Source organism: Procambarus clarkii, chromosome 11, assembly GCF_040958095.1.
Source record: "Procambarus clarkii isolate CNS0578487 chromosome 11, FALCON_Pclarkii_2.0, whole genome shotgun sequence".
NCBI lineage: Eukaryota > Metazoa > Arthropoda > Malacostraca > Decapoda > Cambaridae > Procambarus > Procambarus clarkii.
The window spans coordinates 20,953,842-20,967,872 of NC_091160.1; the positions used below are offsets into that span (position 1 = coordinate 20,953,842).

General features: G+C 44.5%; 1 protein-coding gene across 1 annotated transcript in view; it reads left to right on the plus strand.

Annotated features, from left to right (window-relative positions):
- Nucleotides 1–14,031, plus strand: part of TBC1D5 (TBC1 domain family member 5) — a gene marked incomplete in the record, with an annotated part of 601,299 nt that overhangs the window by 417,166 nt on the left and 170,102 nt on the right. The window contains 1 exon segment of the mRNA XM_045742746.2: nt 672–817. Coding sequence (XP_045598702.1) covers nt 672–817 — 146 coding nt within the window.

Consider the following 14,031-nt stretch of genomic DNA (forward strand, 5'->3'; position numbering starts at 1 on the left):
GCGTAACATTGTGGAGGTGGGGTCCCTCGATTGTTTCAAGCACGGGTTGGACAAGTATATGAGTGGGATTGGGTGGTTATAGAATAGGAGCTGCCTCGTATGGGCCAATAGGCCTTCTGCAGTTACCTTTGTTCTTATGTTCTTATGTTCTTATGAGAGATTTAATCATTGTTTCCATAATTGGGGAAGTTCATTATGTAGGTTGTGAGACTTTAGTCTCCATTGAACCAAGCAATGGTTTGTTTTGAATTGCTGACTTTCTGGATCCCTTCTCCAGTGAGATGGCAAAATGTCACTGGTCCTTGTTCCTCTGTGAGGGGACCAGGTTCTGGCTCTGGTCCCTGGTCAGCCTAAGAACTCCACTGCTGATGAGACTTGGTTGATTGGAACCATCTCAGTGTTTATCTTCAGGGATCCAGATGACGCTCACCCAGAAATTGGCATTTTATTAAATTCAGCACTGGTTATTTGGAGGGTTTTTGTTATATTATCCATTCCACACCCCACTCACACATAGTAGGTAAGTCACACTGTATATGACCATCTGTCTGTCTACATGTATATGCATGCATGTATTTGTCTTATTATGTTATTCTGTCTATAAATAAGTAAGACAAAATAATTATAACATCTGTTATTTTGACATATAATATTTTCTTTTCTTTTTAAAGTCGCTGGATTCGCCTACTGTTTGGACGGGAATTTCCTCTACAAGATCTATTAATGGTGTGGGATGCAATTTTTTCTGACATCCAGTCAACATTTCCTCTGGTGGATTTCCTAACTGTTGCCATGCTGTCATTCATCAGAGAACCATGTAAGTACTTGTTCTTCTGCATACCTAAGTGGTTACCAACTGATAATAAGATGTGTTCTCTGTGGAGAGCCCTGTGAGCTTCCTGAAATTAGTTTACTGATTAAGTGCAACACTACTTGGAGTCATCAGTCGCAGAGTTCTTTTATGCCTACCAGGGACCATACCCAGAATCTTCCCCCCCCCCCCCCCCCCCAACAGAGGCACAGTGAACAGTGGCTCATGAACACTTTAACCACCGGACTGCGCCACCCGACAATGCTTGTGACAGGCAAACAGCAGGCTGAGAAAATATAATTTTAAAATTTTGTACCATTCAAAACATGCGCGTGGGTAGGTTAGATACGAAAAGGACTCCCAGGACCTCCTGTGAGAGGCAGCCATCTTGAAAAACATTCCCAGAATTCCCTAGGGCTGGTGGCTGGCTCAATTCTGAATGAGCAACCATGCATGGCGCATGCGCTTCTGGCTCCAAATCCCCTGTCGGATGCAATGTTGAAAGATTGCTCTCTGTCAGTGAAATCCAGACCTTATTGTTTGAAGAACATAAGGGTCAAAATATTGATGAAGCGAGGCACAATAAGGACCTAACACAAGGGTCAGATACAAGTGATACAGCACCAATGAGGACGATACAGCAAGCGTATCCAGTAGTGGTTGAGCACCACCCATGACCACCCATGTCATCTTCAAGTTTTATAGATGATGCTAAAGATGAATCATTTTTCTGGATCCAGTGATGATGCATCTAATACAAGTAGCATAGATGAATAGAGTATTAGCGGCACTTATTTTGCCACTAACAGTTATTTTGTAACGTACAAACTACAATTTGATGATTCTCATGTTGGTGTTTCACCCACTTTTCCATATACAGGTGGGGATATAAGTGATACCAGGTCAGATATGAGATACCAAGACAGAATTTTGTCATTGAATTTTTTCTAGATCTTTTCAATAATACCTTGATCTTTTCAATCCTACCTTACAAAGTGATTTTTTCAATTCTACCTTACAAAGTGATCTTTTCAAGACTTCCTTACAAATTGATCTTTTCCTATAAAGATTTCAAGACTACCTTACACTTCACAAGCGTGGCTACATACCACCTACTTGTACTAAAGCCAAGGGTGTACATGAGTGCATTGTTTGCAAGCACACAGAATGATGAAACAGGAAGTGAAAATCTGCCTTGTGTATCATCTTGAGGTTATCTTGAGATAGTTTTGGGGCTGAACCCTTAAATGGCCCATGGCTATATACCATTCGACACCCACAGGCGCATACAAAAAAAAAAAAAAATCTTTTTCTTCTTAACCTGTTAATTTGTGTTCACTGATCATGGTAAAAATAATAAAAAAACGTAAGTGGCATATATTGCTCGCTATAGGGTGGGGAAGTCTGGCAAAAAACAGGCGCTGACTCAGAGTGCGTCCCAGGCGGTCTGTTGCTCGCCAGCTGTCAGGCCGGAGTTGCCACAAAGAAATAATTACCTAATTATTTCAATGTCTCTAATTGATTTTTCGTAGTTTTTTGCTGTAATATTATTCAATAGTGTGTAGTGTGATATATTTATATAATAAAATGAGTGAATCATCGCTGTACTCAAAAAATATGGTGTGCATATTGTTGATTCAATTATGTTCATCAAACAGTGAACAAATACTTTGTCGGTTATTACACTATATACACAGGTTATATATAAGTCTCTGCATGTTTTGTTCACCATAACGAACCACTAAGTTGCTATTATGAGTCAAAAAGTAACGAGGAGTGACCGCCACACTCCAGCCAGCCACTCACTCCTTCCCTCAACACCTCACTCGCCCACATTCTCCTCCCACCATACTTTTTTGCTTTTCTTCACTATATACAGACGTTATATATAAGTATCTTCATTCATGTTCACCATAACAAACCACTAAGTTGGCATGCTGAGTGGCAGTGCCAGTGGCAGCCCACCACTGGCTGCTACTTCCTCCCTCCCTCAAGTCACCTGACTCACCCACATTCTCCTCCCACAATACTGTTTTTGGTTTTATTCACTATATACAGACGCTATATATAAGTATCTACATTCGTGTTCACCATAACGAACCACTAAGTTGGTATGCTGAGTGGCAGTGGCAGCCCGCCACTGGCTGCCACTCCCTCCCTCACCTCACCTGACTTGCCACCATTCTCCTCCCACCATACTGTTTTTGCTTTTATATACAGACATTATATATAAGTATTTACATGTTTTGTTCACCATAACTGTACATCTAAGCTTGTATGGTGAGTAAAGGCACAAAGACGTAGGACCTCACACAGTCAGCTGGTGGCTGCCGCCCTCAAGGCCAGACGCACTAATATTTCTCCTCCAACAATACTGTTTGTGGTGTTATTACGCTATATACACACATTATATATAAATATCTACCTGTTTTATTCACCATACTTGTACAAGTAAACTGGTATGGTGCCCAAAGACCATTGTGGTCACCAGTAAACAACATGATAAGTCGTGCAGGCGACGCACCTCCCTCACCAAAATAGCGGCTCCCATCCTACTCCTCTTGCTGTTTATACCCTCTATATACACGTTATATATAAGTATCTACATTTGTGTTCACCATAGCGAACTACTAAGCTGGTATGCTGAGTGCAGTCAATAAATGGTCGCCACACACAGTCAGAAGATAACGCCACTACCCTCCCCTCCCACAGCATTACTCCTCCCAACATGGAGCACAGTGCTAAATATGACCATAATCATGCTATTATCAGAACCCTGGTCAGTTTTATCACAGTCAGGGGTCTTCTGTAATAATATCATCGCTACATAATAGCATGAACAAGTATATTATGGCATTTTTAGGCGATGCTGTGGTCACAAGCTGAACAGCAGTGCTGTGAGCTCATGCTGCGTGCGTCAGGCTTGGTTGCTCACTCAATACTGAGGCCCCTAACACCCGGGAATTTAGCCCACAATTTAAAAAAAAAATGGCGTCTGTTTACAAGAGCCCTGATGAAGGTGTGGTGAAGCTCGTGTATCTGCGGGCCGTTTATATCTTGCGTAGTACTCCAAAGCATCATATGATGCGATGCACAATTTAAGGGTTAATGTCCCCCGGCCCGATCCTCAACTAGGCCTCCTTTTTGTTACTCACCCCCCAGGCAGCAGCCTGTAGCAGCTGTCTAATTTCCAGGTACCTATATTCTGCTAGGTGAATAGGGCATTAGGGTGAAAGAAACTGCCTATTTTTGTTTCCGCCTCCACTGGGATCGAACCCGGAACCTCAGGACTACGAATCCGAAGCGCTGTCCACTCAGCTGTTGGGCACCCTGAAATGGACTGCTTCTTTGATTATCACTCACTTCTGAAGTACTGAGTGCGTGACTGTATAGTGTGTGAAAGTGTACGTATTCTAAATATATTGAATATTGACAGGTAACATTGCCCAATAAACATTTATTGTGGACACATTACTGATACATGTATCACAGTTCCATGGAACATTATGAACGTTCTACTGTATACATATTGTAAAGGACACAATGTGCATCATATACAATAAAAAACCAGCTTTGAATGTAATGAAACCCCTTTTTCTGGGTGAGCCCCGGAGGCTCCCTGGAGCTTATTGGGCTAATGTATGTTATATTAGACCAGGACATTAGCTAAGGAGTTCAGACCTACCAGGGACCAGTGCCAGAACCTGGCCCCTTCAGAGAGGTTTCAGGGAGCAATGACCCTGGAAAACCCCCTTGTGGATGGGGTTTTCCTTATCTGCCATCGACCGGGGTTAGGCACCCAGAAAGGTAGTCTTAACAAAACAAACCCCACATGGTAAAAATCTAAAACAAAAAAACGAACAGAGAGGTAGAAACTCCGTACAATCCCAGGGAAACAAGCAAACATCACATTTTACTGCCGTGCCGATCGTCCGCACAGCTCTCCCCGCACCGAGAGGGGGAAGGGGAACTCCCGGACTTACCGCACCGGCTGCCTAACTTCAATTCGGAAGCTAAGCTTCAACCAACGCGAAAAAACCGCCGACCGGTGGGAGGGAGGGTTGCCAGGGAGCCTCTGGGGCTCACCCAGAAAATGGCGTTTCATTACATTCAACGCTGGTTTTCTGTGGGGAGCCCCTACGGCTCCCTGGAGCTTCATACCCAAAGAGAAGGAAAAGAAAGGGCTAACCCTGGAGGCAGCCGCCACAAACTCCGCAACGCAAAGCCGAAACAACAGGCTGCAACCTGCGACCCAAGGCAACAAGAATGCACAGGAGCAGATGCACTTAAAGAATGGGCGGCCAAGAACCTGTGCGACCCTCAAATCCATGCGCCCAAAATGAGCCCTAGATGTCACCAACACAGCAGCAAAAGCTGCAAACGTCTGAACAGCACGGGCGCAAGGACAGACCGCAGGCTGGAAGACTGAAAAACTCTGCGGACGACCTGGGAGACCTGAGCCCCAAAACAGGGAACGAGGGGAACCGGATCAAGCCAAAGTGCATCCCCAGACACGGTACACAGGTAACGGCAAAAAGTGCAACCGGGCAACACAGGACGCACCCCAGGCCAAACCAATCAAGCATCAATAACACAAGAACCCCTCCGGAAAGCAGCCGTCTCGACCGTCGCCCAGACGGAAAAAGGCTGCAAACGTACAAACCTACCACCAGTAACAAAGAGCAGAAACCTGAATTGAAGGGGCTACCACAAACTAAGGAGAAGATAAGAAGGCACCCTGATCAAGGACCAGGACGGCTCAGGTGATGCATGAGCAGGCTGGAGGTGAAACAAAACACGAGAAAGCGTACGAAACGGGGCAGATGTGACGTTCACCCCGAACGCAAGCCGGAGCGGCTCCGCCAGCGCCACACAAAGCGAGGCGACAGTAAGAAACATCAAATAACTGTAGTCCTGAAAACCCAAAAAAGGACAAGACAACCCGATGCGAAAAAGAAGACAACCTACGAAGATAAAAAAAAGTGCATAGAAACACCAGGGACGTCATACTATCGCCAAGACGAAGCTTGCAGGTGGGACACCGTCAACAAAGCCACCTGATCACCACAGTGATGGTGATACCCGCATCAAAATGCCAGATGCGAAGAGCCGAGCAGAAGGCCGAACCAGTCACTCACAGGACCGGTCTGACCTGCCGAAAGAGGCGGAGCCGCGGGAAAACGCCCCGGGTTTGGACACCTATCAAGCAGCGTCTGAAAATAAAGCTGGGCCAGCCACCAAGGAACCATAAGGACTGTTCACGTGGGAATGGGCTCCAACCGAGCCAGAACCCGAAGCAACAGCTGAACTGGGAGAACAGGAACAGGTACCCCCACCTCGACCACTCCTGCCAAATGGCATCCACCGTGAACGCCTCGCAGGCGGGTAAGGGCGCCACATTGAATGGGGGATGCCTAGACCACACCGACTCGAAGACGTCCATGGCCAGGAGTCCATACGTCTGGCAGAGCCAACAAAACGAGTCGGCGACGACTGGCCAATCCGCGAACAGAGGAATGAACCGAGACAGCTGTCCGCCAGGACACAGGACACACCCCGCACATGAACCTCATGGTTAGCCAATCCCCCGAGAATCCAGCAAACGAGCCACTCTAAGGAACCAACCCCAAAGGTCAACACCTAAGAGAAACCCTGTGGTTCCGGCAAAGAACCGCCAGAGAACAGTCCGAATGGAGCTGAATGGTAGAGCACTGAGTGACCCAAGCCCTCCGAAGCGCAAACCAGACAGCTACGAACTCCCGAACCTTGCTGTGAGCCCGACAGATGGACAGACCACACTATCCCCAGCCGACCTGGTGAGCACTGGTCACAAAGCCCCAGCTGAGAGATGACCCGTCCATGAACACATCGAGCGAAGGCTCGGGGAGGTGCCAAGGCACGGAACCCCAAAAAACCCAAAAAGGAAGCTGGTGACGCAGCACCAACACAAGATCCCCGGTGGAATGAACCCAATGGTTACAAGAGAGGCGGAAGGGGAGTCCGAAGGAACCAAACAGATACCAAAGCCAAAGTCAACCCCGCGGGCAGACCAGCACGTCGAAGCCGGTCGGCCGAGCGGACAGCACGCGGGACTTGTGATCCTGTGGTCCTGGGTTCGATCCCAGGCGCCGGCGAGAAACAATGGGCAGTGTTTCTTTCACCCTATGCCCCTGTTACCTAGCAGTAAAATAGGTACCTGGGTGTTAGTCAGCTGTCACGGGCTGCTTCCTGGGGGTGGAGGCCTGGTCGGGGACCGGGCCGCGGGGACACTAAAAAGCCCGAAATCATCTCAAGATTACCTCAAGATAACCTCAAGAAGTTCAGACTCCCGCACAACTGCTCGAGCAACTGCTGAGCAACCCGGGACCTCCTCATGAACAGTCGAAGGCGGGACCACAGCCGCAGCAACACTTCTGGAGGGAAAGACAAGGAGCGGCCCAAGAGCCCTAAACAAGACCCAGCCAGGTCTGAACCCGGAACAGAAACAGATGGAATGGCCTCCAGATCACCAAGAAACCAAACCCGGCGATCTGGAAAGAACCACACCGCTGGCGAGCAGACAAGCGAACCGACTGGGAGCCCACACTAGCCAGTCGTCGAGGTAGGCTAGACACCGAATCCCAAGCAGACTCAGACAGGGCACCAAGATCCGGTAAAGATGCAAAAATACACCAAGTGCCAATTACAAAATAGGGAAGGCAACAAAAGTGGCAAGCATGAAGCCCCACCACCAACTGTGCCAGTCCTGGAAAACTGGAGAGGAACGTGCCAAGAATTGACCTGCAGGTCTAGGGCCACTATCCAGGCACCCTGCCCCAACAGAAGCCGGACAGGAGACAACAGTCCACCGATGAGGGCATAGAATCCAGGGCGCAGACTGAAGAAGTCCAGATGAACCGCAGATTCAACAGGCCCATGTCTGCAAAGAGCAGACGGGAAACCCAGAAGGATGAGGCGGATCAACCACGTCCAATGCACCCACTAAGATGACATGACGAAGCGCAGGGGAAGAAGCCCACCCCGCCAGCCCTGAACCCCCCAAAGGGGGAGAAGCCGTCCACACTGCCACCAGAGGCCGGAAGACAACCAAAAGCGCCCACTAACGGTGGGACCATGCAAGAGTCAACAGAGCAAGCTACTCCCCCAGCGCCCCATCAACAGAGAAGGGAACAGAGCCCCCTCCGAAAGAAAAGGTACACATACACATATGCACATTATGTATATACACATACACACAGATATACACATACAAGGTATGTTACACACAGGTGTGTATACACTTACACATGTACACACACACACACACACATAGGGCCGTTCCTCGGTGGCTTGATTGTCTTAATTGTCAGTCTGGCTCTGTGGCGGCCGGGTCAAACCCGGCCTCAGACAGTCCCAATGATATCTGTGTGGGATGACCTTGTTGCTGACCTTAGCTTAAGTGCCTGGGTGGAATTAAGTGCCTGGGTGCCTGCTGACATTAGCAGTTCGTACATGATGTGCGTGTGTGCTGACCTTGGCTTAACTGTCTGGGTGGGATGTGACTGCTGACCTTGGCTTAACTGTTTTCGAGCCACAGAGATATTACAGGAAAGAGATGGTTGGGTTGACTGCATCTATCTGGACCTAAAAAAGGCTTTCGACAGAGTTCCACATAAGAGGTTGTTCTGGAAACTGGAAAATATTGGAGGGGTGACAGGTAAGCTTCTATCATGGATGAAAAATTTTCTGACTGATAGAAAAATGAGGGCAGTAATCAGAGGCAATGTATCAGAATGGAGAAATGTCACAAGTGGAGTACCACAGGGTTCAGTTCTTGCACCAGTGATGTTTATTGTGTACATAAATGATCTACCAGTTGGTATACAGAATTATATGAACATGTTTGCTGATGATGCTAAGATAATAGGAAGGATAAGAAATTTAGATGACTGTCATGCCCTTCAAAAAGACCTGGACAAAATAAGTATATGGAGCACCACTTGGCAAATGGAATTTAATGTTAATAAATGTCATGTTATGGAATGTGGAATAGGAGAACATAGACCCCACACAACCTATATATTATGTGAGAAATCTTTAAAGAATTCTGATAAAGAAAGAGATCTAGGAGTGGTTCTAGATAGAAAACTATCACCTGAGGACCACATAAAGAATATTGTGCAAGGAGCCTATGCTATGCTTTCTAACTTCAGAATTGCATTTAAATACATGGATGGCGATATACTAAAGAAATTGTTCATGACTTTTGTTAGGCCAAAGCTAGAATATGCAGCTGTTGTGTGGTGCCCATATCTTAAGAAGCACATCAACAAACTGGAAAAGGTGCAAAGACATGCTACTAAGTGGCTCCCAGAACTGAAGGGCAAGAGCTACGAGGAGAGGTTAGAAGCATTAAATATGCCAAAACTAGAAGACAGAAGAAAAAGAGGTGATATGATCACTACATACAAAATAGTAACAGGAATTGACAAAATCGACAGGGAAGACTTCCTGAGACCTGGAACTTCAAGAACAAGAGGTCATAGATTTAAACTAGCTAAACACAGATGCCGAAGAAATATAAGAAAATTCACCTTCGCAAATAGAGTGGTAGACGGTTGGAACAAGTTAAGTGAGAAGGTGGTGGAGGCCAAGACCGTCAGTAGTTTCAAAGCGTTATATGACAAAGAGTGCTGGGAAAACGGGACACCACGAGCGTAGCTCTCATCCTGTAACTACACTTAGGTAATTACACTTAGGTAATTACACACACATGTATGTGTGTACACATGAGAGGTGTATGAGCTGGAGGAGGCAGAAGTCACACTGCAGCAAGCTCCTGGAAATATCGAATTACCTAAGTATTGGACACAGGTTGAGGGCTACAGTGGTGTCCCAGGTTACATAAAGGTTCAGGGAAGTGTAAAAGCAAATAAAATACAATAAACAAGTAAAAGTGAGTGAAAATAGCCGAGTGGAAAAGTTTGTTTTGGTCTAGAACAAAAACAAAGATGGCTGCCGCCACCACCCCCACTGAGAATGTAGACACACCAACAGATGATGGTTTCAAAGGATTCTCACCACAAGATATAAGGAAAGGAGGTGTTCTTGGCAGGTTAGAGATAATTGAGGATATGCAAAAGAAGTATGAAGAAAAAGTGCTTAAATTGGAAGAGGACAATGGAGCTCTTTGGAGTGAGCTTTGCACTCTAAAAGGGAGTATGCTTCAACAAGGTAAGATTATTACTGCATTATCAGAAAAGGTAACAAATCAGGAGGAGCAAATCAAGGAACTAGTGAAAGAAAATGAGGCATGGAAAGTGAAGTGTGGTGACTTTGAAGAAATAAACAAGAAAATAGACTCATATGGTGAACAACTCCAAGCAAGCCTAAGGGCTAACATAGAGTTAGGTAAGGATCTCCAACTGGAAACTTCACTGACAACTCACATAGAGGAGGTGAATAAAGAACTAGAAAAGTATAAAGAAGAAATAAAAGCGACATATGCTAAAGTTGTAAAAGAGAAAGAGACTATCAAAGAAGTGTGTTCGGAAGTCAAAACCAGAAATGACCAACAAGAAGCAGAAATTAGGCAAGCAATTAGGAAAGAACTGGTTACCAACAGTAAACTGGTACAAAACACAGCAGATAGAACTAAGTCCATAATCATTTTTGGATGTTTAGAGAAGGAAATTTCATCTAGGGTGGACCGAGCGGCAGATAGGGTGGACCGAGCCGCAGAAGAGATGAAAATCATAGAGAAAATAGTAGGTTTAGGAGAAGGCTCAAAGGAAAATGTCAGTGATTTTAGAAGAATAGGAAAATATGAGAAAGAAAAGAACCGCCCCTTGAGGGTGACGTTTAATGGAGTGAAAAACATGATGGAAGTGCTAAGAAATGCCAGGAAACTGCAGAGTGATGAGGTTGGCAAATTTTGGTCAATAAGACAAGACCTCTCCAAGGAAGACAGAGAAAAGCTGAAAATGAACCTAATTGAGGCAAAACGTCTAAATGGGGATAGAAATGAAGAAGACAGAAATTCTTTTTTTTACAAAGTGACAGGGACTGGAAAGCTTGTGAAATGGTACATAAAAACAAAGCAACAAGATCAGTAGTGGAAGGGGGAGTAAAGAGCAAAGGAAAAGGGAACATGTTCCTGAAAATTGTATATACCAACATAGATGGAGTGAGGTCAAAAACTTTGGAGTTGCAAGATATAATCCAGCTTAGGGTCCCAGATATTGTTGCATTATCAGAGACGAAACTTGATGGAAATATAATAAATGAAGTCATATTCCCAAGAGGCTACTCAGTTTGGAGACGTGACAGGAAAACTAGGAAGGGAGGAGGAGTGGCTGTACTGGTGAAAAAACACCTGAAGGTAAAAAGAGTTAATATTTGAAAACCCTCGAGATATTGACATAATGGCATTGCAGGTCTGGAATCAGGATGATAAGCTGATAATTGTAAATACCTACAGCCCACCAGCAAGCAACACGTGGACAAGGGAAGAACTGGATGACAAACGAGAGGGCCTCATAATGGTCATGAGAGATATTATTGTACAAGCAGATAAAGATAAATCACGACTGTTGATACTGGGGGACTTCAACTTTAGAGCAATAGACTGGGAGGCCTATGAAGCAAGAACGGAGGACTTTTGGACATGCAGATTTGTGAACCTCATTCTGGAGACATTCTTGTATCAACACATAAAGCAAGCCACAAGAATGAGGGAAGGAGATGTACCGTCAGTACTGGATCTAGTATTCACCAGGAAAGAAGAAGAGATTTTTGACATCCAGTACCTTCCTCCCTTGGGAAAGAGTGATCACGTCCTGTTAGACATTAAATATGCTTTAAGATATCATCTAGAAGAAAATGGGGAAACAGTTGATAAACTCGATTTAAGGAGAGGCAACTATGGGGAACTTCGAAATTTTTTTAATGAGTGTAATTGGACAGAATTGTTGCTAGGTAGGGAAGTAAATGAAATGTATGCCAAATTTTTAAAACTATACGAGGAAGGCACACAAACATTCATACCAAAACAGAGATGCAGGGCCAGAAAACAGGATTGGTTCGACAGAAATTGTGAGAGGGCAAAAGACCAAAAGGCACAAAAATGGAATCAATATAGGAAGAGGCCAAACCCCCAAACATACCAGCGATACAAAGATGCGAGAAACATCTATACAGCAGTAAGGAGAGAGGCAGAAAGAAATTTTGAAAAAGGGATAGCAGATAAATGTAAAACAGAACCGGGCCTATTCTTCAAATTCATTAACAACAAATTGCAGGTAAAGGATAATATCCAGAGGTTGAAAATGGGAAACAGATTCACGGAAAATGAAAAGGAAATGTGTGAAACATTAAATGAAAAGTTCCAAAGTGTGTTTCTACAAAATGAAATCTTCAGAGAACCAGACACAATAAGAATTCCAGAGAACAACATAGAGCGGATAGAGGTGTCTAGAGATGAAGTGGAAAATATGCTAAAGGAGCTCGGGAAGAACAAAGCAGCTGGCCCAGATGGCGTTTCACCATGGGTTCTGAGAGAATGTGCATCTGAACTCAGCATTCCACTTCACCTGATCTTTCAGGCATCCCTGTGTACAGGAATCGTAGCAGACGTGTGGAAACAGGCTAACATAGTTCCAATCTACAAAAGTGGCAGCAGAGAAGACCCCCTCAATTATAGACCTGTATCATTGACAAGTGTAATAGTGAAAGTATTGGAAAAGCTAATCAAAACTAAATGGGTAGAACACCTGGAGAGAAATGATATAATATCAGACAGGCAGTATGGTTTTCGATCTGGAAGATCCTGTGTATCGAATTTACTCAGTTTCTATGATCGAGCCACAGAGATATTACAGGAAAGAGATGGTTGGGTTGACTGCATCTATCTGGACCTAAAAAAGGCTTTCGACAGAGTTCCACATAAGAGGTTGTTCTGGAAACTGGAAAATATTGGAGGGGTGACAGGTAAGCTTCTATCATGGATGAAAAATTTTCTGACTGATAAAAAAATGAGGGCAGTAATCAGAGGCAATGTATCGGAATGGAGAAATGTAACAAGTGGAGTACCACAGGGTTTAGTTCTTGCATCAGTGATGTTTATTATGTACATAAATGATCTACCAGTTGGTATACAGAATTATATGAACATGTTTGCTGATGATGCTAAGATAATAGGAAGGATAAGAAATTTAGATGATTGTCATGCCCTTCAAGAAGACCTGGACAAAATAAGTATATGGAGCACCACCTGGCAAATGGAATTTAATGTTAATAAATGTCATGTTATGGAATGTGGAATAGGAGAACATAGACCCCATACAACCTATATATTATGTGAGAAATCTTTAAAGAATTCTGATAAAGAAAGAGATCTAGGGGTGGTTCTAGATAGAAAACTATCACCTGAGGACCACATAAAGAATATTGTGCAAGGAGCCTATGCGATGCTTTCTAACTTCAGAATTGCATTTAAATACATGGATGGCGATATACTAAAGAAATTGTTCATGACTTTCGTTAGGCCAAAGCTAGAATATGCAGTTGTTGTGTGGTGCCCATATCTTAAGAAGCACATCAACAAACTGGAAAAGGTGCAAAGACATGCTACAAAGTGGCTCCCAGAACTGAAGGGCAAGAGCTACGAGGAGAGGTTGGAAGCATTAAACATGCCAAAACTAGAAGACAGAAGAAAAAGAGGTGATATGATCACTACATACAAAATAGTAACAGGAATTGATAAAATCGACAGGGAAGATTTCCTGAGACCTGGCACTTCAAGAACAAGAGGTCATAGATTTAAACTAGCTAAACACAGATGCCGAAGAAATATAAGAAAATTCACCTTCGCAAATAGAGTGGTAGACGGTTGGAACAAGTTAAGTGAGAAGGTGGTGGAGGCCAAGACCGTCAGTAGTTTCAAAGCGTTATATGACAAAGAGTGCTGGGAAGACGGGACACCACGAGCGTAGCTCTCATCCTGTAACTACAGTTAGGTAATTACACACACACACACAGAAGATTTTTGGACCTATAAATTTGTAGACCTCATCCTGGAAACATTTTTGTATCAACATGTTAAACAAGCTACGAGGATGAGGGAAGGGGACGTTCCCTCCATGCTAGATTTGATATTTACCAGGAAGGAGGAAGAGATATTTGACATTCAGTACCTTCCTCCCTTGGGTAAAAGTGACCATGTCTTTTTGGGAATAAAGTAC